Source organism: Polyodon spathula, chromosome 14 (assembly GCF_017654505.1).
Source record: "Polyodon spathula isolate WHYD16114869_AA chromosome 14, ASM1765450v1, whole genome shotgun sequence".
NCBI lineage: Eukaryota > Metazoa > Chordata > Actinopteri > Acipenseriformes > Polyodontidae > Polyodon > Polyodon spathula.
In genome coordinates, this window is record NC_054547.1 from 33075016 (window position 1) to 33098821 (window position 23806).

Here is a 23806-nt window from a genome sequence, read left to right on the forward strand (position 1 = left end):
GCTTATACACAACTGTAAGACCACAAACTGCTGTCATCATCATTATCACCAACATCAAAGGTGGTTGATTACGAGATTTTGCGCATCAGTTATACCTCCAGTTTCTTGGTACATTCCTTTAACAGGCAAGAGAGGTGACGTTCTTCCTGTGTGACACAGGGCGCCTGTGTGACAGTGCTGCAGTGCAGTAACTCTCAGGAATGGCCATGCTTGTCTGCAGGATGCAATCTGTTTCCTGTTCTTTCAGATGCACATGTCATTAAAGGGTCTGTTTCCGTCTTTCTAATTGCCACGTTAGGAAAAAAACGAGACTTTAAAAAGAAAACGCACTCGTGTGTAACCACTAGCACCAAGAATGTAAACACAGTTTGTGTATAAGACATACAATACACACGCCGCTGGTAATGATTATTTCACTGGGGAATGATTCTTGCAAAATTTACTTTTCCAATTAACTTTGGAGCTCGTGAATGGTGCTTTTCTGCAGGATAGCGCAACCTCGTTGTCCTGCACGCTTGGCTTGGTGCGACCACCCTCCAGGGACTGAGGGAATATGCACACCCTTATCCTTGACTTTTCTTTTTGACACAGCTTGCGGTGATGCCCTCTGCCATTTGAGCTGAAAACCAGAGCGCAGGTTTATTTTTTTCAGCTCAAATTATTTATTTTCAAACATGCTTTTTACTGTGATATTTTGTAACAATTGCAAGTCTGCTAAGAAATAATAATAATAATAATAATAATAATAATAATAATAAATAATAATAATAATAATAAGTATGTATAGGATCATTTCATGTGCATTAAAGGGAATGTTATAAAGTTATCAAAGGATGTCATGAACTCATGCTTGTGAATTCTGAATTCAATAGGAATTTAATTTGAAATCGGTAGGAATCATGTTAGTTACACTTATTTTAAAGTGTTACCAAAATTACTCTCAGACGATTTTACTGCGTTCCAACAGTCTCAGGTTAAGCCTTTACAATTTCACATCTAGAGATTGGCTTTGTCTTTCAATTCATCGGTAAAGAAATAGATTGGATAAACGTGTTTTGCATATTCGACTCCTTTGAATTTGAATAATTTACCACGTGAGTTTACCAATCGTTGAACAGTTCAAGACCTGAACCGTCAAGTAACTGAATTGACCATGCGTTTGAACCAAGAGTATACAGCTGCAGAACGAAGATCTGCGCACGCGCAGCGCTCAGGGAGCTCCCGAAGGGTAGTGCTGCGTGCGCAATTCTTAAATTACGTCATGCTTCATTCACTCCCAACACCGCTACCACGTGACGATACACGGTAGGGGTCGGGGGGGATGGATGGGCGAGACTGAACATCGTGTGATTAGCCAGTGAGAATTAACTGGTGATCCACTGGCAATACCCGACCAACATTAGGTTTAGGTTTAGGGATTGCAAACATTTTTACATTTTTCGTGTTTATAAACTGGTTATCATATTTGCATAAAAGTAGCCTTCCCTTATAGAAGTTTACCATAGCCATTTTGCAGCTTATTACACGTTTTCCTTTGCATTTACCATGCTTGCCAATGCTTTACCATGGTTTTACTATCCAGTTACTATGTTGTGCACTTTCTTGCAGTGGTTCTTCCACGGTAAATCATGGTAAGCGGGGTTTGTGTGTGTGTGTGTGCGTGTGCGCGCAGAAATTAGATGCATAAAATAACCACTATGTAAACAAGAGGTGTGCTATAATCATATTTGTCTGAATTTTCAGTAAAAATAATTATTGTATCTGTTTTTTAAGGTAGATATTCTGAGGTAGAGACAAACAGGTTAACAGTAAGAGGTTAGTAGTATCACTCTGCCCCCTAGTGTACAAAATATGAATATTAACAAACTGAGTTTTAAAGTGACACCTGCCAAGCTAAATAAATACACATGAATACAGTGGAACTGTGAACTGGATAAAAATTACTGTGACTCACACAGGGACCTAGCTTTTTGTGAAATCCAGTGTTCTGACACAACTTGCTTATTGCTGGTGTTTATTTCGTGTTATGTTTAAGATCTGATCCAGACAGTAGTTCTGTAGGATGTCAAAAGGTCAAAAGTAAATATATAATGGTTATATTCCTTTGTTTGGTTAGCAGCCTCCTGGCCACTTTATAAGAACTGAATTGAAAGTTTTCTTTCCCATTCTTTTCAATGGGGGGAGGGGGAGTGGTGCACTTTCATGTGGCAGCTTTACTAAACAAAGTGTTGAAACCCCTACAGTGTCATTATTGGTTATGTATTAGCAGAGACGGAATCCTTTTGTCAGCAGTTCAGCACAAAAGACAACATGTATCACTTACAGCTTATTCCCCTTTTTAATATTTGTTTTACTCTAGTTAAAAGAGATTGATTCAGTGCTTATAAGTACAATTTAAGTATAAATACAATTTCTTCCCTGTAAATACATATACAGTATACTACTAAAAATATTGTTCTTCAGCTTTAAGACTTTTTTTTTTGCAGGCTATAGTGGGTTTTTCTATGTATAATATACAGACTTGTGTAAATGCTTTGGAAAGCTGGCCTTACCTTTCACAATAAGGAGGCCTATGCATTCCTTTTTTTTTTTTTTTTTTTTTTTTTTTTTTTATAGATAGTCCACGTAGCACTGGTAAATCAAGATGACGTGAACATTTAAATGTAGTATGTTATATTAGGCACTGATTGAGAACAATGCTACTAAATGCTGTGATTGGTAAACTCTCAATGAATCCGATGTGTTAATCTAATCTCAAAAATCCCATTAGTGTTGCATGTGCACTTAACAGATAGGTGAAGCGATTTCTTTGAGATATACATTTAAAGAAATATACTTTAAAAAGATATACTTTAAAGAACAAGAGTGCCCCCCTGTGGTGACAATGTTAAATTGTGATGACAACAGGCGTTTTCTGAAAACGAATGTTTTCACAAAACCGAATCAGAAAACAGATTTTCTTAAAACGTCACTTGTCTATGTTTACACGATTAAGGATATAAAATCTAATTAGAAACACTTTAACAAATGTATTGCTTTATCCCTGACTAGACAAATGGACGCATGCAGACTGACTACAGATTATTATTATTTTCTCTGTTTTCTAAAAACACGTGCAGGAATGAAGGTCAAAGTTTGCACCTGTGCAGTACGCTATCGGTAATAAGTTTTCCGAGAAGTGCGTTTACATACATATTGTTAGTTTACGGAATTGAATCGGAAATTTCTAGGTGCTGTTTTCCGAAAACTGACTTTAGGAATATTCCGATACATTTTCCGAAAACTGTGTTTACATGACTTTTAATATCGGAATTAGTTTTCCGAAAAAATATCGGAATTCTTATGCTCATGGAAACGTGTGGTGCTTTTTTGTTGTCAACCTTACTCCATTGTGACCTATTTATTTTGGTATCTCAGAATATACTGCATATATCTGCCCCCTCTTTATGGTTGGTTTTATTAAGGAAGCCAAATCAAATGAGCAGCGCTGCCCTAGCATTGTGAACCAGGGTGGGACATCCAGTGATACCCTTGAAATCCCTGTTCGCATTCAGTCTCACTGAACTGCTCTCTAGTGTACTTGGCGGGTGTGAAGTAACTGCAGCGTCAGTCCTGTGTTCATACAGTTTAAAAAACACATTTCATAGTTTGATCCCTTACATGTAATACTCTCAATGCAGTGTCTGTCAATGCAAAACCTCTTGCTATACCCCTCCTTCTATGCACTGGACTTGCTTGACCAACACACCACGTTACTGGGTCCTCAGCTATTGCACTATCCTTGCGCTATTGCACTATCCTTGCACTACCCTTGCACTATTGCACGATCCTTGCACTATTGCACTACCCTTGCACTATTGCACTATCCTTGCACTATTGCACTACCCTTGCACTATTGCACTATCCTTGCACTATTGCATTACCCTTGCACTATTGCACTGTCCTTGCACTATTGCACTGTCCTTGCACTATTGCACTGCTAATGTGTCATTGTAAATATACCTTAAATACTATACTGTATTTAATATTACTCTTGCATTATAACCATGTACTGCCCTATAACACCTGTAAGTCATCTTGGATAAAGGCATCTGCCAAATAAATAAATAATAACAAATAATACTAAATTACAAAGAAGTGGTTTGTAATGAAGTTCAACTTGCCTTCCTGACACTTTCTCCTGTCTCAACATAAGGTGGGACAACACTAGCTTAAAACTTGCTTAAATAACTTACTTCCAGATGCAAATACTTACCTTTTTAGTATTGCTGTTGACATTTCTCTTAGGTTTTTTTTATTTTTTTATTTTTTTTAAATCATGAATGCTCTTGTGTAATTTCTGTTAATAAAGTTTGTGTGAGTAACCTGTTCACTGCCTTGTTGATCTTAAGCTACGCATTAAATGATAGATTGTTTGTTGTTTTCTGGTGGAAGAATCGGGACTGAGTTTAGGTCTGGGGCTGGAATGAGGGAAGCAGAACTGTTTATGTGGATAGGAAGAGTGGAGCGATGCAGCAGTCATTAATGTTGTTCCAGGAGAAGCACAGGCATACAGTTGGAGCAGCCTGGCAAGGAGTGTACAGTCTGGGCTTCTTTCCATCTCACCACATTTGTCCAGTCTGCTCCCTGATAACAACAGCAGTGTGCTTTATTGATTTGCACACAAAGGTCAATGCTAAAGGCTGTCACAAATCTAATCCTACAAAACTGAAACGACACACACAGTCTTAAAGCTCTTGAGTCAAGGTCAATGCTTCTCCTTCAGTGCACATTGACAAATAGATGTATGTCTTTTGTATTCTGTTCTTTGATCTCTGTATGCCACTGATTATGTTTGAACCACGTGATTTTATTGTGTTTTTTGTACATTGTAATAGTTTTTTATATGTCGGAATTGTCTTCTTTTTTATTGTTTTCCAGGATCTCCTTGTAAATTACACTTCTGTATCAATTGGTAATAAAATAGCATCACATCCAAAGGAAATGGGAGAAACCATTGCGTTAATTTGCTGACCATTTTATTTCACACATGATAATTATCAAAGACATTACACAGTTGGCACTCTTTCAACGGCACAATACAAAATAAATATATCTTGATTCAAACATTCATAAGACTGTTCAATTGCACATTAGGGAACACTGTGCACCATACGTTGCTCTCACTTAATAGGGGAGTCTAGGATCTCTTCATAATCTTGCCTCCTTCCCCGCCCCACCCAAAAAAGCTTATAACCTGCAAGAAGAAAGACACTGAAAATAATTATACAACCACCAATTACATCGTAAACAGAAGGGATCATATGTAACACTAAAAGCTGGAGGATCATAGCCACCACGATTTCCAAATGCTGGACTGTGCTGACCAGTGCTGGGTGAAACTTATTTAAAGCATAATAAACACCTAGGAACGCTACAGTGGAGCATATGCAGATACCAATGAGATACCCCCAGGTTTCGCCATCCAAGGGTATGATTGGTTCTTGAAGAATGAACATAGTGGATGCGCCCCAGACCGTACCAGTCCAGCCAAAGGTGAAAAGGGCAGTCCACATGCTAACCTTCTCCTTGATGGCTCTGTAAATGATCATGGAGAGAGCAGCGGTTAACCCTGCCATAACGGTCATGCTGTACCCAAAGGCTTCCTTCCAAAACCCAAGCAAGGAGTTGTCTTCATCCACAATGTTGGGGATCATGACCAAACAAAGCCCAAAGACACTGCTCACCACCGTCGCGATGTCTGTGTAAGCCAGTCTTTCATCGATGAGGAGGAAAGCTAGAACGGCACTGAAAACAGTGGTGGTCGCCCTCCACATTATAGTCCCATTGCTAGGAGGCACAATCGCGAAGGAGGTGTATGCGCATGTGATAGATATGACATTGCACACTCCATAGAAGAAGAGACGTAACCTGTATCCAGTAGGGCCAAAAGGAGGCTCCTGGTAGTAATAGACTATAATGATGGACAGCACTTGGATCACAGAGCGAATGAAGAGCAGTTCCAAGGATGGAACTTTGGAGCGGTCTGCCGCTAGTCTAGTGATCAGTGCAACACATCCGTGGGCCATGGCGGCTCCAAAAAGGGCAGCCCAAGTCATCTTGGAGTTGAATATTGAGGAATCAGCAAAGCTCTGCAGCTGCTGACTGACTCCATTGTCTTTCGGTTCATCTGGGGGCTTGGAGCGTGCATCCATTGTGCCAAAGAAAGTTCTTGCTTGTCCTTTGCCATCACTGAGCAATTTCTTGCCTGGGGTTTCATCTACAAAAAGCCCATGGTCTTCTGAAGAAGGGGAGTCATCATATCCCTCGTCTCCAGGCTGGGGGTAGTGGGAGCTGTACTTCACAGTAACTGTGTTGGGGTGAATTTTAACTCTCTTTTTTGGAGCAGATTGTTGTTTGGAGGGGGAGATGTCCATTTTCCTACATGTGAAAAAAACACGCATTAATGAGATAAACAGGTTTTAATTTGAATTTAACAGACTGCAATACAAAGGGCACTGTAGGGAATGATTTACCCAGCGTAGTTACCCCACACTTAAGGAATGTATCCAGATAAGTACATATATAAGAAGTGTGCCCATAACCAAATGATCATATTCTATCAAGTACAGTACTTTAATGAACATCCTGGAATCCTGTGTACAGAACACAATTCTTGCCAGCGCCTTGGGGTTTTTACACAACAGTGAGGAATTTGGTTCATTTCACAGATAAATGCACCCCAGTTTTCCATTAGCCTTAACTACTGCATAATGCTATAAATAGCCATCAAGGGCTTATTATGTAATATCTTGTCTTACTGACAAAAGAAAATCAAAGAAAATGGAAATCTACTTTTCCTATTATAAAAAAACTGTTTTAAATTATATCTATATATATATATATATATATATATATAATGATTATATATATTATTAGTACAACTGACAAAAACAACCATAAGAATATACCTGAAAACTCTTTTATTGATAGTCTTTAATTAAGTATTTAATTGGATGTTTTTAGATCTTGCAATGCATAATAGTTCAGATCTAAAACAAATTCTCGTAAATCTCTCAATATTAATCCCAACTATAAGAAAAAAGAAATCCTTTACAAGTACAAAAACATCGTTACTGTAAATTTGATCAAATACTAAAAATGTGATCACTTGTATTTATGAATAAAATGTTCTGTTTTTGACCAACGTATCATTTGAAATATATTTTTTTTTTCATCTAATACTTTATATATTAATTGCTTTTTTTATTTTTATTTTTTTAACATCCAACTCCAGGCACTCACTGCAATTAATCAAAATCAAAATGCAGCTTTTGTAAGTGCCGTACAAAGTTAAACATATAAAACGCCACAAGGGGGCAGTAAAACAGGTTTCTTAGCTAAATCCGTTCCTCTAATTCGATCGAGTGTTTGTATGACCTAAATCTAAAGAGGATCACAGTAATGTCATTTTAAATATCCTATGGAGATATTTTGCGTGTTTTAAAACAGTGTTATTATAAAAGAGTTGTGAAAAATGTGATGTTATTGCTACAATAATATATGCATATGATTAAACTCTATACACAATATAACAAATATTCTATTAATGACAAAAAATAAATACTAAACCCAGAATTCCCCCATAGGCTACTTACTCCCATTGCAATTCTCGACGTCAGTGGAGGTCACATAACTCTCAAGGTATATTCAATACCAATCAATAATGTGCCAGTATACAGAAAGAAAAGCAATTCAATTCGCATTAGGTGTCAAAGTAGGCTGAGGTCTATACAATTGGTAGATAAAAAGCTGACACGAATGTCTCTTGCGTAAGAATCAATGTATCTTACATATGTCTCATTCTAGATGCAATTGATTTGACTGCAAACCATTTCCATTCCGATCACATCCTATACCTGCACAAATTGTTAGGCTACGAGAAACTAAAACTATTTATTATCTTGGTATTTTATTGAAACAGTTGTTTTCTCGTACACACACGCGTCGGTGTTGATAAATCATAAACACACATAGCTATTATATTTGCAAATGCACTATTTAAACGAGTTACACCGTAACTGTTATTTGACCAATTTGACCAAATTTTTTTTTTTTTTTTTGTGATAGGTTCGTGTTCGTGATTTTAAAAAAGTCCATCTCTGTACCTCATTATGAAAATGCTACAAATTACATTTTGTCCAGATAAAAATTGCACATCACTATACCATATTGTTCTAATGAGGTCTAGCATCTTTGCAAATACCACCCAGCACTATATCGGCTGCTAAATGTAGAACTAGAGCATTACAAATAAACCAGTCTCACCTTTTTGTACACTAAGCTGAGATGCTTCCGAAGTAAAACAAGCAAATTAATATAAATATGATCATAGGCTAGTATTTCCTTTTACGGGGAGCATGAATTGTGCTTGCCATCTCATCATCCTAATCCGCACTTCTTTCCTGCAGAGAGAGAGAGAGAGAGAGAGAGAGAGAGAGAGAGAGAGAGAGAGAGAGAGAGAGAGAGAGAGACGAGAACCTACAGTGAAGACCATAGACTCCAATTCTCATCGTCTTTAAAAAAATAATGGGGGGGGGGGGGGGGGGTCGCATTTGGAGTGAGCATGCGTCCAGAATAAGAACGACTGTTCATTGTATGCATTAACATCTGTCACCGTCCTGGATGTGAGAAGTCATGACGTGAATATAATGTCCGGAGGCAGGTTTCCTATGATTTGTTTGTTTTGTATAGGATCAGACTATGTTTGCGTAAAAAGGACAACCTTTGAAAAAGGGAACGTAAAAAACAAGCTTAATGTTCAGTCATAAAAACGTGTATGATGTTAGTATTACATGCTTAATACATGAACTCATCAATGGTCCATTTTATAGTAACAACAACTTATATTTCAGAATATTTTAAAATGATATAATAAGTGTTTTTCACTGCTCAGCTGGCAAATAGAATGTATTTATATAATTGTCTTTGGGAGTATGGAGAAAACCAGGTCTTGATATTTATATGTGTATTGGAAATTTGAATGAAAGCATTCCTAGAGCAGCATGCAGCCATTAGATCTAAGCTTGTGAATGGTTTCTGGTCAGGTTAGGTTACCTCCAAGACAACAATGTTGCAAACAGAAAGGACGCTATAGCTTATAAACACTTAATAGCTTATAAACACTTGGCTGCCAAGGATAGTGCTTTAATGAAGAGAATGTCTAATTAACACAAGGAATGACCACAAATAAATACATTTAAATAGTTAGGGGGTCCGTCAGTTGTAACTTCCATGCACTTCACTGTCCCCAAGCGAACATCTTGTACAATGGTTAAGAGACTAGCTTGGGGGACGTGCCAGTTAAATCCTTCAGCACTGGAACTTCCCAAAAATACAAGAAAACTAGACTTATTAAAAAAGGTCAATACATGATTGAGACAGCAAACTCCAGTGAGGAATGAAACAGTAAATTGACATGGAATTCATGTTCATTTAACCAAAACCACAACCCTGACCCAAGCCTGTGAGTGTGAGCATTTTTACAAGCTATATCCCAGCACGCCTTGACATGACCCGAGTAACTGGGCGGGATTAAAGGACATGGGGGCCCTACGCATATTATGGCGAATGGTGTCATTGGCATATTGGTTAACCTGGCCTTGCGTTGGAGACCTATACCAAGCCATATTCTGGGGGCCAGCTACATACCGACTCTTCTACAGCAACCAGGGTACCCCAGGCATGAGGCTTGTTAAACTGTGTACACCTTTATTGCCTTGTGCCATACAACAGAAATCACATGCAAGTGATAATAATTAAATCACACTGTCGTTGATGGTCATTTTAATTAATATTCAAACACCTGTGGGAACATAGAACACAAAATGATGCAATATGGTTCACAGACATAAAAAAAGCTTCAGTCCCAGGCAGTAAAGTACAAAAGCATTAGCAAGTGCTAGTTTTGTTAGTTTACCAGAAAGTCCAGCAGCTATCATATATACAATAGTAGCAGAATTATATATATATATATATATATATATATATATATATATATATATATATATATATATATATATATATATATATATATATATATATATATATAAATATAAACTTTTGGTATCGCTATAAAGGGAGAGAAATAAACACTATAGACTTAAACCCTTGCCAGCTGCAGACATCCACATTTGAATTTCCTTCAGCCTCCCACACTGTACATGTTTACCTTTACCTGCCTTTTTTTCAAAAATTTCAACCCCCAATTGAAAAGGAAACTTTAGAAAATGTAAAGAAAAGAATGTAAACCATGCATATCTAAGACAGGACATGTTTTTAAATTGGCCCTAAAACTGTAATAAATGAATGCATAAATTGAGCCTGATTCATACATTTTATCCTGCAGAATGATGCCTCTGATGTAGAACTAGGGACATATATCTCCCAGGAGGTAGAGGGCTTGTGGCATTTGGTACTGTACATTAGCAGGAAGCTGCTTGCGTGAGAGACTCTGAGACCAGGTATGCTGTAATTGAGAAAGAAATGCCAACCATCATAAAAAAATAGAATTAACCAAAAGCAAGCTTCTGTGCACCTCTCTTTCTGTGTGTGTGGGTCTGGCCTCCCAGAGAAACGGTGACCTCGTGTGGGCCCCATTTCTGCTGGGGGCTTGTGGCAAAGTGGTTTGCAGTGTGCAGGTGTAGAGGTGATCTGATTACGAAACAAAAGACAGACAACAAAGTTTACAATCCAATGCTGTTTATTTTTATAATCCCGGTCTATAAACACAGTTCGAAAGAATAAACATATTAGAACACACGCAAAGACAACTCACACGATCACAAGTCCCGAGTGAGTGCTAAAGTGCTCATGGTGATATACCATTTTTTCGTGCAGTAGTGCAGTGTTGTCTGGGTTTAGTGCTGGCCTTGAGTGACAGCTCCTGATCGTGTTAGCCATCTAATAAGAACAAACAAGTAAATTTTTAGACACAACAAACAAACAAAACACTCACTGTTAAATCGCAGTTCTCCTTTCTTGGTTCAGCTTAACCATAACAAAAGAAACAGATCACCTAGCCATGTCCCCTTTTGTACCGTCAGTCACGTCCCCTTGGTTAGCGAGTGCAACCGTTTCTCTTCCAATCCACTGTTGCCTCAACGCTTCCCTTCTGGGGCGATGACTCCGACTACCGTAGCTCCACCCCCTTTCTAGATGTCCGACTTCCACCTAACCCTTGGAATGAATTGTATGACCATCAAGTCCGAGGCACTCTGTTCCCTTTACACAGCGCCCTCACAGGTCTATAACCAAGATTCATTCTTTCTCTGTCACATGCCTTACGCTATAGTGTAATTTGCATATAGGTTAATAGGGCCTTGCCGTGTAACCATATAACCATATGGCTGCACGGATCTCATTTTCAAAATTATTATAACACCCTAAGTGGTTCTCTTGTCCTGTACATGTTTCTCAGTGTCCACACTTAGAATGTGTGTCTCTCAGTGTCCACACTGTGAGTGTGTTGCTCTCAGTGTCCACAGTGTGAATGTGTGTCTCTCAGTGTCCACAGTGTGAATGTGTGTCTCTCAGTTTCCACACTGAATGTGTGTCTCTCAGTGTCCACACAGTGAATGTGTGTCTCTCATTTTCCACACTGAACATGTTTCTCTTAGTGTCCACACTGTGAATGTGTTTCTCTCAGTTTCCACAGTGTGAATGTGTGTCTCTCAGTGTTCACACTGTGAATGTGTTACTCTCAGTGTCCATACTGTGAATGTGTGTCTCTCAGTGTCCACAGTGTGAATGTGTGTCTCTCAGTTTCCACACTAAATGTGTGTCTCTCAGTGTCCACACTGTGAATGTGTGTCTCTCAGTTTCCACAGTGTGAATATGTGTCTCTCAGTGTCCACACTGTGAATGTGTTTCTCTCAGTGTCCACACTGTGAATGTGTGTCTCTCAGAGTCTACACTGTGAATGTGTGTCTCTCAGTGTCCACACTGTGAATGTGTTTCTCTCAGTGTCCACACTGAAAGTGTTTCTCTCGGTGTTCACACGGTGAATGTGTGTCTCTCAGTGTCCATACTGTGAATGTGTGTCTCTCAGTGTTCACAGTGTGAATGTGTGTCTTTCAGTTTCCACACTGAATGTGTGTCTCTCAGTGTCCACACTGTGAATGTGTTTCTCTCAGTTTCCACACTGTGAATGTGTGTCTCTCAGTGTCCACACTGTGAATGTGTTTCTCTCAGTGTCCACACTGTGAATGTGTTTCTCTCAGTGTCCACACTGTGAATGTGTTTCAGTGTCCACACTGTGAATGTTTTTCTCCCAGTGTCCACACTGAATGTGTTTCTCTCAGCGTTCTCATGGTGAATGTGTTTCAGTGTCCACACTGTGAATGTGTTTTAGTGTCCACACAGTGAATGTGTTTCTCTGTCTCCACACTGAATGTGTGTGTCTCTCAGTGCCCACACTGTGAACGTGTTTCTCTCAGTGTTCACACAGTGAATGTGTTTCAGTGTCCACACTGTGAATGTGTTTCTCTCAGTGTTCACACTGTGAATGTGTGTCTCTCAGTGTCCACACTGAATGTGTTTGTTTCAGTGTCCACACTGAATGTGTTTCTCTCAGTGTTCACACTGTGAATGTGTTTCAGTGTCCACACAGTGAATGTGTTTCTCTCAGTGTTCACACGGTGAATGTGTTTCAGTGTCCACACTGTGAATGTGTTTCTCTCAGTGTTCACACGGTGAATGTGTTTCAGTGTCCACACTGTGAATGTGTTTCTCTCAGTGTTCACACGGTGAATGTGTTTCAGTGTCCACACTGTGAATGTGTTTCTCTCAGTGTTCACACGGTGAATGTGTTTCAGTGTCCACACTGTGAATGTGTTTCTCTCAGTGTTCACACGGTGAATGTGTTTCAGTGTCCACACTGTAACTGTGTTTCTCTCAGTGTTCACACGGTGAATGTGTTTCAGTGTCCACACTGTGAATGTGTTTCTCTCAGTGTTCACACGGTGAATGTGTTTCAGTGTTCACACAGTGAATGTGTTTCTCTCAGTGTTCACACGGTGAATGTGTTTCAGTGTCCACACTGTGAATGTGTTTGATACGCTCTAATCTAACTTGACCAGCAGTGACTCAGCAGAGTATACACTGAAAATACTGGAGCTGTTCTTGGGGTCAGAGGTGTCTGTTAACAGTTTAAGTGGTGAAGACAAGAACTAGCTTTCCATTTGGAAAGTCTGGTGTAACATTCAAATGGTCCAGCTTTGAATCCTATCTGAAAAGGTTGGTTAGAACAACTAAATCATTCATCTAATGGCTATAGAGCAATAGAAACTGCTAATGATGCAAAAAAAAAATTCAGTGTGTTCATTCAAGAGCCCTCATGTGGTTTGTTAATAATGCTTATTAATTTCTACAAAAGGGGTTCCAATGCTGCACTGATGTAAATGTTTAAATTCCCAATAAATTTACTGCATCTGAAAGTTTAGACACAGATATGGGAAAATTAAAAAAAAAAAAAGAAAAAAAAAAAAACACAAGCAGATAATTGTGTTGGGTATTGGATTAAACAATTCAGCACAGCCTGTTTTTATTATTTGTACACATAAGTTCTTATTATTTGCTTGACTGCTTTCCAGGATCAAAAATAACCTATTTGTTATTTTCCTTGTTTGTTGCTAGACAAAACCGGTAACAAGGGCCAAGCATACAGCACGTTCATTAACCAATGGCTGTCAAAAGACCCATGAAAACAGCAAATTTAAAATGAGCCAATACTAATCCAAATTAAGGTTATGAATTATGAGCCATCAGCAGCACTTCACAGCATAAAAGAGGCATTTATAATTACCGCAGGTTTTCCAGTTATGGAGTGTTTACTGACTTTTTACAGTACATTCTGTGAGAACACTGTAGCACCCTCATCAACATTCATAGAAAAAAGAACAAAAACAACATATTTATTTTCTAGGAAAAATGAGAGCAGTTTGCTGTGTATTTCCATTCAGCCGAAAATCCATTTGTGTTCAAGAGACATAGTGGGGTCTGTAGCACATTGAATATCATATTCCTTTTTTGAACTAGATAAACTCCATTTAATCTATTAATTATTGATTATAAGTAAGCCTCAAACCAATAGCTTTCTGAAAAGAGACCCAAGATCTGATTGATGAATGCAACAATGAGATACTAGATTCTACCAGTATATATCAAACTGGATTCAAATGCAACACACTTTCTATAGTATGCTTATGTTCAGTTTGCATACTCTACATGTATATTTAATCATTCATCTCAGTTGTTTAAAGAAATTTACTCAGCATTGTATTATTATATTCCTTAAACAGATTGCTATTACATCCGAAGACCCAAGTAATCACAATTCCACAGTGTTTCAACTCAACAATATAAAAAAAAAAAAAAAAAAAATCATGTTAACATTAAACACAGATGGCCAAATCTTGATTATGTGAGTTCTTCATCCCTTCAAAGCTTTCTTCTTGTCGTTAGCCAACCAGCTGCTTCCCCTAATGACTGACACGTTTTGACAGACATTGCTGAGGTAAAATGGTTGAGATATTTTTATGGCAACATTTTACAGATGAAAGCCAAAATGATTTATAACCAAAAACATGCAGGAAAATCATTTATACAGTTTGACCAGCTGTGGATTAAAATAGGGATTTTTATCCATAGCTTTGGGAAAAGATTTATCTTTAATGGGGCGTTGATTAACCATCTGAAATGACATTTATAAACACAGATCCAGTATCTGGAAGAAGCTTGCCATGCCTTTCCATATGTGGAGCACAGAAACTGTTAGATACATCTAGCATAAATTTTCTATAGAAATGTAACTCTGTTGAAAAGCAATTTTATTTCTGTTAAATATCCTTGTGAAATATAACATGGGTCACTGCTTCGTTTGGTTAACTGTTTACATACAGTCCAAACATCTTGAAAAGGACAAGCTGTGCTTAATACAACGTTTATAATTCAGTCCATTCACTGGTATCGTTTTTAACCTACAGCAAAAGGAAATTGTTCCAATGCTTTCCAATTGTGAAATATTTTTTAAAACACAACTACTTCTAATACCTGTGACTACAATGCAGTGCAGTAATCTAATGCCTTGAGTGAACTTGATGAATGATTAATGAAAAGGTCTGTTTATTAAAACTACAATGTATGAGCAGCACAGGTCAGGTGTGTAAGATGGTAATGATGTCACAGGGGTGACAGAAGAGAGGCCATTTGTATTCTATGGAGCTTGTTGCTATGGATACAATTGCATCAAGAGAGGTGACTCAGAAGGTAATTTACTAGTTCATAGTTACTGCTTCTGTTACACACTTGTTTATTCTTTGTTGCATGGTTGGAAATATCTTCTCAACTCGTATTGTTCCTTGGCATATTCTATCAGACAAAATTAACAATATGCTTAACAATGTTCCGATATATATATATATATATTTGTGTGTGCATATGTATATATGTGTATGTGTGTGCATATTTATACACATATGTTCATGTATTTCTGTACATGCGTAGAAGGTTTGTTTTCCTTTAATATTACTATGAACTCGAATACTCTGTAGTACAGTTCCCTGTGGAGTGGGTGGGTTTTATTGGAGGGTTTTGTTTGTCTTGTTTTGCGTTTAATAATAATTATATAAAAAAAAATGCTTCCCCCATAACAACAGAGCTTTAAAACAATATTTATAATTTAACAGATCATAAAAACGCTGCACATACAGTAAGGCCCTTTTTTGCCATTAAATGCAGAACAAAACAGGCTTGAAATGAGTCCCAGCTTCATTTTGCAGTCTTTTGCTATAAAAAGAATCTGTATGAAATCAGTGTTTCGACAGTCTTGTGCAAAACAGATGGTATCCCCCTGTGGTGTCTGAGCAGCTGAGACAGTCTTTACATCTGCCGGATCATTATATTCGTATTGGCTAAGCATGAGACAGAAAAACTGTTTTATCATGACAGAGATGGTGATAGAGATTTTAAACTCAGTTTAAAGCTTGTTAAACTTGACAACACAGCAAGACGCTTCCCTCTGTCCGATTATCATCAAACTTGCTGACTACATAACATTGATTAAGTGCATAATAATCTGTGGGTATACTGGGGCTGTCTGTCTGTCTGTGAAACTTACAACATGTTGTTAAATAAGCTGTTCAAATAATAACAAAGCAATCTAGTTTAATTGTAAATGTTTAGTGAATGGCAATGTGTAGTAATGTGAATTTCCAGGTTAAGGGCCGCCATTAGTGTATTTGACCTTTTCAGTGTATTAGACATTTGACCAAACGGAAGCCAGCATCACCAGTACATCTCAGTCCCTCGGGGAGGTATTTAGATTAACACTCTTGCATTACCTCATTATGCATTTATTCATTCACTGGCGCATTTCAAGACAGACTGTGCAGTGAATTAGTATGCCTGATTAGAATAATGTGACCTCATTATTATGCAGTGACCTGTGCTGAAACCTGCATCGAGGAAATAGATTCAACCAAACTTACAGTGCATGATCAATTATACTTAATATTATGTAAAGCAATGAAAAAATGAGATATATTTTCACTCAGCATGAAACTGAAGATTAGTTTATTATGACTGGTAGAGACTGAACTGCAAGAACTGATAATAAAGTAAATGTTAATTAAGACGGCTTACAGCATACTAACCTAATTATGTTGTACACAACCCATTTAACCTTTTTATTTAGTTTTATGCTTTTATTAATCGCTTTCTGAATTTAGCGTGGGATTGCTTTATAGACTTCATCGTATCTATCTCATAATATTGATTACCTAACCCCAACCCTAACCCTAACACTAAACCCTGAATCCCAAATCCTAACCCTGAGTCAGTCTATTCAATTAATTCTACCTCTGATGAGAAACAAAAAAATAAAAAGTAGAGCTTTTGATACCAAAACTGAAAAGTACAATGTGAGCACATTTCCCCACCCGAATCGCCTGAAGAGCCCATGTTCATCATCGTGGTACAATAACTTTGTAATAACTGTTTAGAGTAGACCATTTTCTGACTCTGGTCTTAGGATGTCTTTCTTCGGTAGTGAGTTGACCTGAAGAAGTGGTTCTCAGGCTGATCCACCACCATACTGTACTCCTCAGCTTTGGAAACAGGATAGCAGTGCAAAAAAACTGTGGTACCTTTGTATAACACTTGTGTTTGAAAAAGCAAATCAAATTTAGAAAAAAAAAACTAAACAAAGGTACGTCTGTAAGATATCAACACTGTCCTTTTTTTGTCAGCCATTATCAGTAAGAAACAGAAGCACAGCAAACTGGCTTATCAAAGGACATGAGATGAACTTCAAGCCCTGTTAGACAGAATAAGGCAGAGGCTGCCTTTCAGCTCAAATATAAATACTACAAGATTATCAAAAGCTAGCAGATGCATAAAACACTTAATATTGGAACTTCAGTTCATACCAAAGTGCTCTTCTCTAAAAAAGGCCCTATTGAAGACTTTATAACAGGTGCTGTCAATTACTTTTGGAAATAAAGGTTGAATGACAAAGGCATTTCAGGAGCAACTTTATTGTACAAAATAAATATTCTTTTCAACAGCTTGCCTCTTATATACACATTCATCTGATCCGCTGAAAATACTATAGTGACCCTGTGTTTTTTTATTCAATCCGGCCCATAAAGGATGTGCCTCTATGTTTCCATTACTGTTTCCATTATAACTGTGTATATAACTAAAGCAATTAGCCTATACATTAGTATTCTAATTTACGATCCAAGTTGATTTGCAGTGGTTTATTTGGCTTTTCCTCTCTAGGTTGCTGATTTAATTACAGCAAAAGGTTTAAAGTGACTACAGGGAAATAAATAAAATAAGTAATGCAAACAACTGAAAATGACAACAAATTGCATGCATTTATTTTAATTGACTTGCAGCTGCTGCTAATATCAAATAAAGAAAATAACACATATGACTAGGAAAGAGATTACTGATTACTCAGTTCAAATACATAAATCTAGTAATTTGTAAGTAATTTGATAATTTAGTATTTCAAATAATATTATTTAAAATTACTACAAATGCGTAAGTAGTTATTTTACTCTTGGTATGTAACTTGAATGATATTACTTGGTAGTTGTTATTGGTATTGTTAACAACTTCTAAAATATGCCGGCCAAATGTGGCAAAACTGAATACTTTATACATTGTGAATGGACTAACATAATGTTTTCGCATGAGCCTGGCAGAAATACAGATAACTAGCAGCTGTCTGCAGGGCCTGTAGTTGTTTGTTTTAGCTTGAACTTAAACACAGCCTGACTGTACAGCAGTTCCAGTTGAAAAGTCACTGATGCATAAAGGATAGACTTGCTAACCTTTCTCATGGCATCAGTGCATGTCAATTGTGGAAAGACAGTTGAAAAGGTTATCCAGGCTTGCTCAAAGGATCCGTTACAAAACTTTGATGTCAATCTGTTCTGAGTAAACACAGCAGCCTAACAGGTTTGCATGCAGTTTGTCAGATACTGGGTCAGTGCAGTGAGTGATAATACAATGTTTACAAGAACAGTGACAGTGCCATACATGTGCTCTACATGTGCGACACTCCTACAGTTTATTACAGTTTATAAAAAGCACAACATTAATAGCAGTAGCTCAGCTAAGTGAAGAATGAATCACTGTTACAGGATTCTCTGTGATATTTAAATGTCATTGGTCAGGAACAGTTCTTCTAAATTAAGTGAGCTTATACTCCAGAGCTACATTTAAAACATTCTAATAAAACAAAATCACAAAAAAAAAAAAAACATAGAATGAAATGCAGAACATTCATAAATAAAATCTTTATATAGCACCTTTCATAGTGGACCACCATCACAAAGCTCTTTACAGAGGTAGGCTGTGAACTATGCAGAGTCACTTACAATAGGACATTGATTTAACATCTCATTCACAGGATGGAGCATAAGTGTCTTGCGCAGGGTCACACAGTGAATCAGTGGCAGAGGTGGGATTTAAAGCAGTGACCTTGTGATTATAACCTCTGGACTTTAATCACTGGACTACATAGCCTGCTTTTCTTAAGGGGCTAAATGAAAACTAGGTTCAGTTAAAGCCTTTTAGGAAAATATAAATACTGCTAAATCAAATGCTGAGCAGTTATTATTGTATGTATTTATTAATTTATTCAGTAATGACGAATTCAAATCCACTGTCTTTTTATTGCATGAGTATTATATATATATCACCTCAATTGGGTCAATTGGGTCTTGGAATGTATAGTACAGATGGTCTAGCCTATTATGTGTATTTAAAACATTTTAATGGGCACCTTTTGAATACTCCACAGGTTTGTTTTTAAAAGTGTTTTATTTTTTTATTTTTATTTTTTTAAAGACTTAGCAACCTAGTCACACAGTCTTTTTTTATATTTTGTGGAGTTCTCCGATTATTTCTTTGGCAACGATTTGGAGCATACCTACCTGCAAGACGTCAACATGTTTAATGTACTACCTTAGATCAGATAAAAATGTACTTTCCTCTACATCTGCCTGGAAGTTGTCTATTAAAAGTGATTCACTAATGCTGGTATCATTGCTGCCAAAAAAATAATGAGTCAAACATAAAGACACCTGTTTGCTATCAGAGTCATCAATAGACATTGACCTATCTTTAAAATGAAACAACTCCCTTATCTGTCAAGTCTCTTTTAGGTCAACATTTCAAACAAGTACTGTTAATTTAAAAAAACAATTAGATCTACAGACCTCCAAACCTTCTGCTTTATGTACAACAGTGTGCGAATATTAATATGGTTTTGAAAGGAAGGTCAGCTCATCCATTCTAGCAACCCGTCTAACTAATTATTAGCTGAAAGGCAGCAGCAGGCTGATGTGTATTTAATCAATATTAAACCCACTCTATTACATCCACTGTAAAAAAAAACCAAAAAAAAAAACACATTTGTTGTTAAAAGTCTGTTGTGGCAACAGTTTTTGGAAAACAAATTGAATTAATCTGAGAGGTTCGCATTTATGTACTGATCATTTTTAACGAATCTAATTTGATTACTGTAACTGCCTGGAGAAGGTTCTGTATTCTTTGGATGTATCTGTTTCACTGTTTTTGACATTAATATTCTCTCTTCTGTATGTTACAGAAATGTGATTCTTATTGCCATGGAAAATGATCATACTTGTACTATTCCAGAGTTCGCTTTCGTACCAGGGATGCTTGCAAAGATTATGTTAAACACACCACTGCTCCAGAGGATGGAACCCTCACAACCGTTTGAAGCAATTCTGTATTGTTTTTATCTCTCAGAACATCTGGCTGGGTTAATAAAGGACTTAGTAACTCAGTTGCCTTCTCTCAGTAAATCATAAAATCCACATTTCCACAGATGCCGGGTGATGCCTATTCGATAATGAATGGTTTTCCTAGAATTGCTCTGATCATTCTGTGCCATTCTATTCACACATGATTGCACTGCCATGTCTGATTTTGCAATTGGGTGGTGCAGAGGGGGCTCATTCGTTAGCTTTTCTTGTCTTTCATTTCTGGAAATCAGGGCTCAAATTCATTATGGTCTCTTTTAAATGGAACTTTCTAATATACTTAAAACATATCTTTACTACTGTCTTTGCCAGTAAAACTAAAAACTTAATTCAACTAATTAATTGAAGTCGATGAAATGCTCTTTTGCAAGCGGGTGCAAGAATACTTCAATTCTTATGAATATTACAGAAATATGTGCAAACGAAGTGGTGCTGCAGCAAGCAGCAAACTAGCCCTCTACCCTCTCAGACTGTGCAAGGGCCTGTTTAAAAAATAGGATTCTTCCTAGAAGGGAAGACGTAGACTCTTTTTGTCTATTTTTAGATGTTTTTGTTCACCTAAACAAGTACTTTCCATCACTGGCTGATGAACGCATTCTCCAAAAAGTTTGTCAGCTTGTATTTGTTTATTATTTTACCACATCTTATTATCTAGCATTGTTTGTTTTCTTCCTTTTATAATTTGGTTGTTTGAATTTAATTGAACCAAATATGCTGGTGTTGTTGCTTTGTTAGTCTTTTGTTACCTCATCACTCTGTGGACCTCAATGGTAAAGAGAACTATTCAGTTTAAACATTAATGACTACTGCAGTGGCTGCCTCTTTGTGAAGTACAGACTACTAATGAAGAAATTTGGGCTTGAAATGAGAGATCGGTGTAGTTGTCTGGGCTGTGTTATGAATGATATTGATAATCAGGCAGTATTTTTGAAAATAATTAGAAATCCCTATATATCCCTGGCTTGACTCTTTCCAAAAAGTATAGCAAGCCACTAATATAAAATGATTTGAAAAGGTGCAGTCGTTATTCCTAGATTTGTAAACTCTGATGGCATGCCAAAAGAAAACATGGAGGTCTATAAACACACAAGTGATAATATCCAGACACAAGTAGAGCATCCTGCCTGCTATGTGTTATTACATCTTATTTTTGTGGATGCTAAGTGAGTAAGCGTGGAATGTTCATGCTTGTTCTCTTACCAGAAGCCTTTGGAACATTTCCTAAAGTCATTTTAATTCAGGAAGCATTCTTGCTTTTTTTGTGTCCTGCATTTCATTGGATAATTAATAATAACACAGTTAGACTTTCACCTCATGTCTCTCTTTATATCATTACTGAAAGAGTACACATTTTGTTCCCTTCAGACAGCATTAGCAATTTTTACATGTACAGTGTAAGCGTCATACAGAATAATAAGCTACTGTTTTTAAAATCAGATTAAGTGAATATGTATATAAGCAGCCACTCTAACAGAACATACTGTACAGTAAGCAGTATCAGGAAACAGAATGTGGCTATGGGATGTTCTACAAGGTGTTCCCATCAAATATCTGCTACAGAAAAGAACACAACGGCATCACATTCAGCCCTGAGGGGTATGTAGGCTCTGGGATTCTGAGCGCTGCAAAAAAAGAACAATGGAAAAAAGAGTATGTATATTTGGTCCCGGCATTGTGTTGGCAGACATCATGAAAGCCTCTTCTGATAGCTTTCCAAAAACATTAATGATCACATGAATCCTCCCTGCTATTCAGTCCTATTTTGCTAAATTAACCAATTGTGCTGAGATGTGGGGTGGTTTTGAAACATGACTCTAATGGCCAGTGAGAACTAAGCTAAGTGCACCAAACAACCTGGAAAAGCATTCTGAAAAATGATTCCTGTGATAATGGTGTTGAAGATGAAATCACACATGACATGTTTAATTCAAGAAGGAGAAAAGACATACTTCTGAAATGTCTTTCAAACGGAGCCCTGAAAATAATTTGTCTGTGCAATTTCAAATTGAAAACCGTTGGAGTTATTACCAGATACACTAAGTCAATCTGTAATGGGTGGTGCTGCATGGCTCTGACCACTTTAGTTAATCTTGTTTTTAGTGTATGTCTTGGGTGACTCTACTAGGAACACAAAAAAAAGACAGAAACAATAAGAACATTCACTCCTGTTCTAGATTCAGTTCAATGAAACTAAAATATGAGAAAAGGGATTTGACATGTAACAAGTAATCAAAAACTGTAAAAATGTAATTTTTAAGGTTTGTGTTTTTTGGAGTTACAGCTGAGCTTGTTTGATTCCCAAAAATAGTGCCTTTAAAAATGCATGTCTGCTGTTCCAAATCCCATGATGTTTGTGAAACATTTTGGAAATAAAAACTATTACTTTTGTCTAGGCAATTAAGCCACTGCCATAAATTATTCAAAGGCTTTGACTAGATGAAAACTCTTTAATTCTCTGAAAACAAGTTTTGTTTTATTTTGGAGACTAGAAGAAACTAGAAGAAATAAACTAGGAAGCCGAAAGAAGAGCGATTCTCAACTCTGGGTAATGTTCACATTGTTCAAACAGATCAATAACATTTCTCATTCCAGAACTTTGCTTGATTTATACAATTCAGGGCTGTTTGCTGTCCGGGCATGAGGTGTTATTCTGGAAAAAAAAAAACAATACTAAAACACAGCAAAAGTACAATTCAATCGGGGTTGTTATAGACTTTTGGAAAACAATGTTGGCCTTGTATATTGATTATGAGTATAGAAGCGTAATAAATCGAAGAGCTGACATCCTGGAAACTAAATATAGGATGCAAATGCTACTGTTCATGTGCCATAATTTAGCACTTAATTTATTTGTGTTATTCCCAACATGAAGCCCCTGGAGAATAGAATCAAATGGACATATATGATAGTAAAATATTTTGCAAACCTTTCATACCAATAAACAAGAAGGGGGCTTGTTATCAGTTCTCCTGGGGTGTCTCCAGGTTGTGGACCTGCATCCCCCACAAACCAGACAACAGGAAGCCACAGGATATGAAACATTCAATAATAATCCTGGCTGCTTCGTTCTGTCTGCAGCCAGTAAAATCACATTACAATTTCATTACTAGCTGTCCTGAAGGGCAGTATTTGATGATTCATGAAAGGATGTGGGTGTCTTTCAATGAAGGTGATTATTAGGGCTCCATGCAGCCTGGATCCAATAATACCTTAATATACGATATGGGGGCCAGTTGCTCATTGAACGTTCACACTAATCTAGCACTTAAAATTATGATACTGCAGCATTTCAGAATGCCTTGAAAACATAAAACACCAATACTGTGTTGAACAGTGCATCTGATAAGGGAAGGTGGAACACACACACACACACACACACACACACACACACACACACACACACACTCTAACATACAGAACGCATCCACTCTGAAACTTTAATCAAATGGCATGAGATTTTCTGG

The 23806-nt window shown here is 37.2% G+C and overlaps 1 protein-coding gene across 1 annotated transcript; it reads right to left on the reverse strand.

Annotated features, from left to right (window-relative positions):
* Nucleotides 1-5001: 5001 nt before the first annotated feature.
* LOC121326503 (solute carrier family 35 member G2-like) lies at nucleotides 5002-8516 on the reverse strand. The gene is made up of 2 exons (XM_041269808.1): nucleotides 8308-8516; nucleotides 5002-6420 (listed from the first exon to the last, which is right to left on the reverse strand). Exon 2 carries the CDS (start codon nucleotides 6414-6416, stop codon nucleotides 5163-5165), a length of 1254 nt encoding a protein of 417 aa, XP_041125742.1. The 5' UTR covers nucleotides 6417-6420; nucleotides 8308-8516; the 3' UTR covers nucleotides 5002-5162.
* Nucleotides 8517-23806: the final 15290 nt, after the last annotated feature.

Bases quoted from the DNA above. Each gene is read 5' to 3' on its own strand.
- LOC121326503 (XM_041269808.1), bottom strand. From the start codon at position 6,416: ATGGACATCTCCCCCTCCAAACAACAATCTGCTCCAAAAAAGAGAGTT.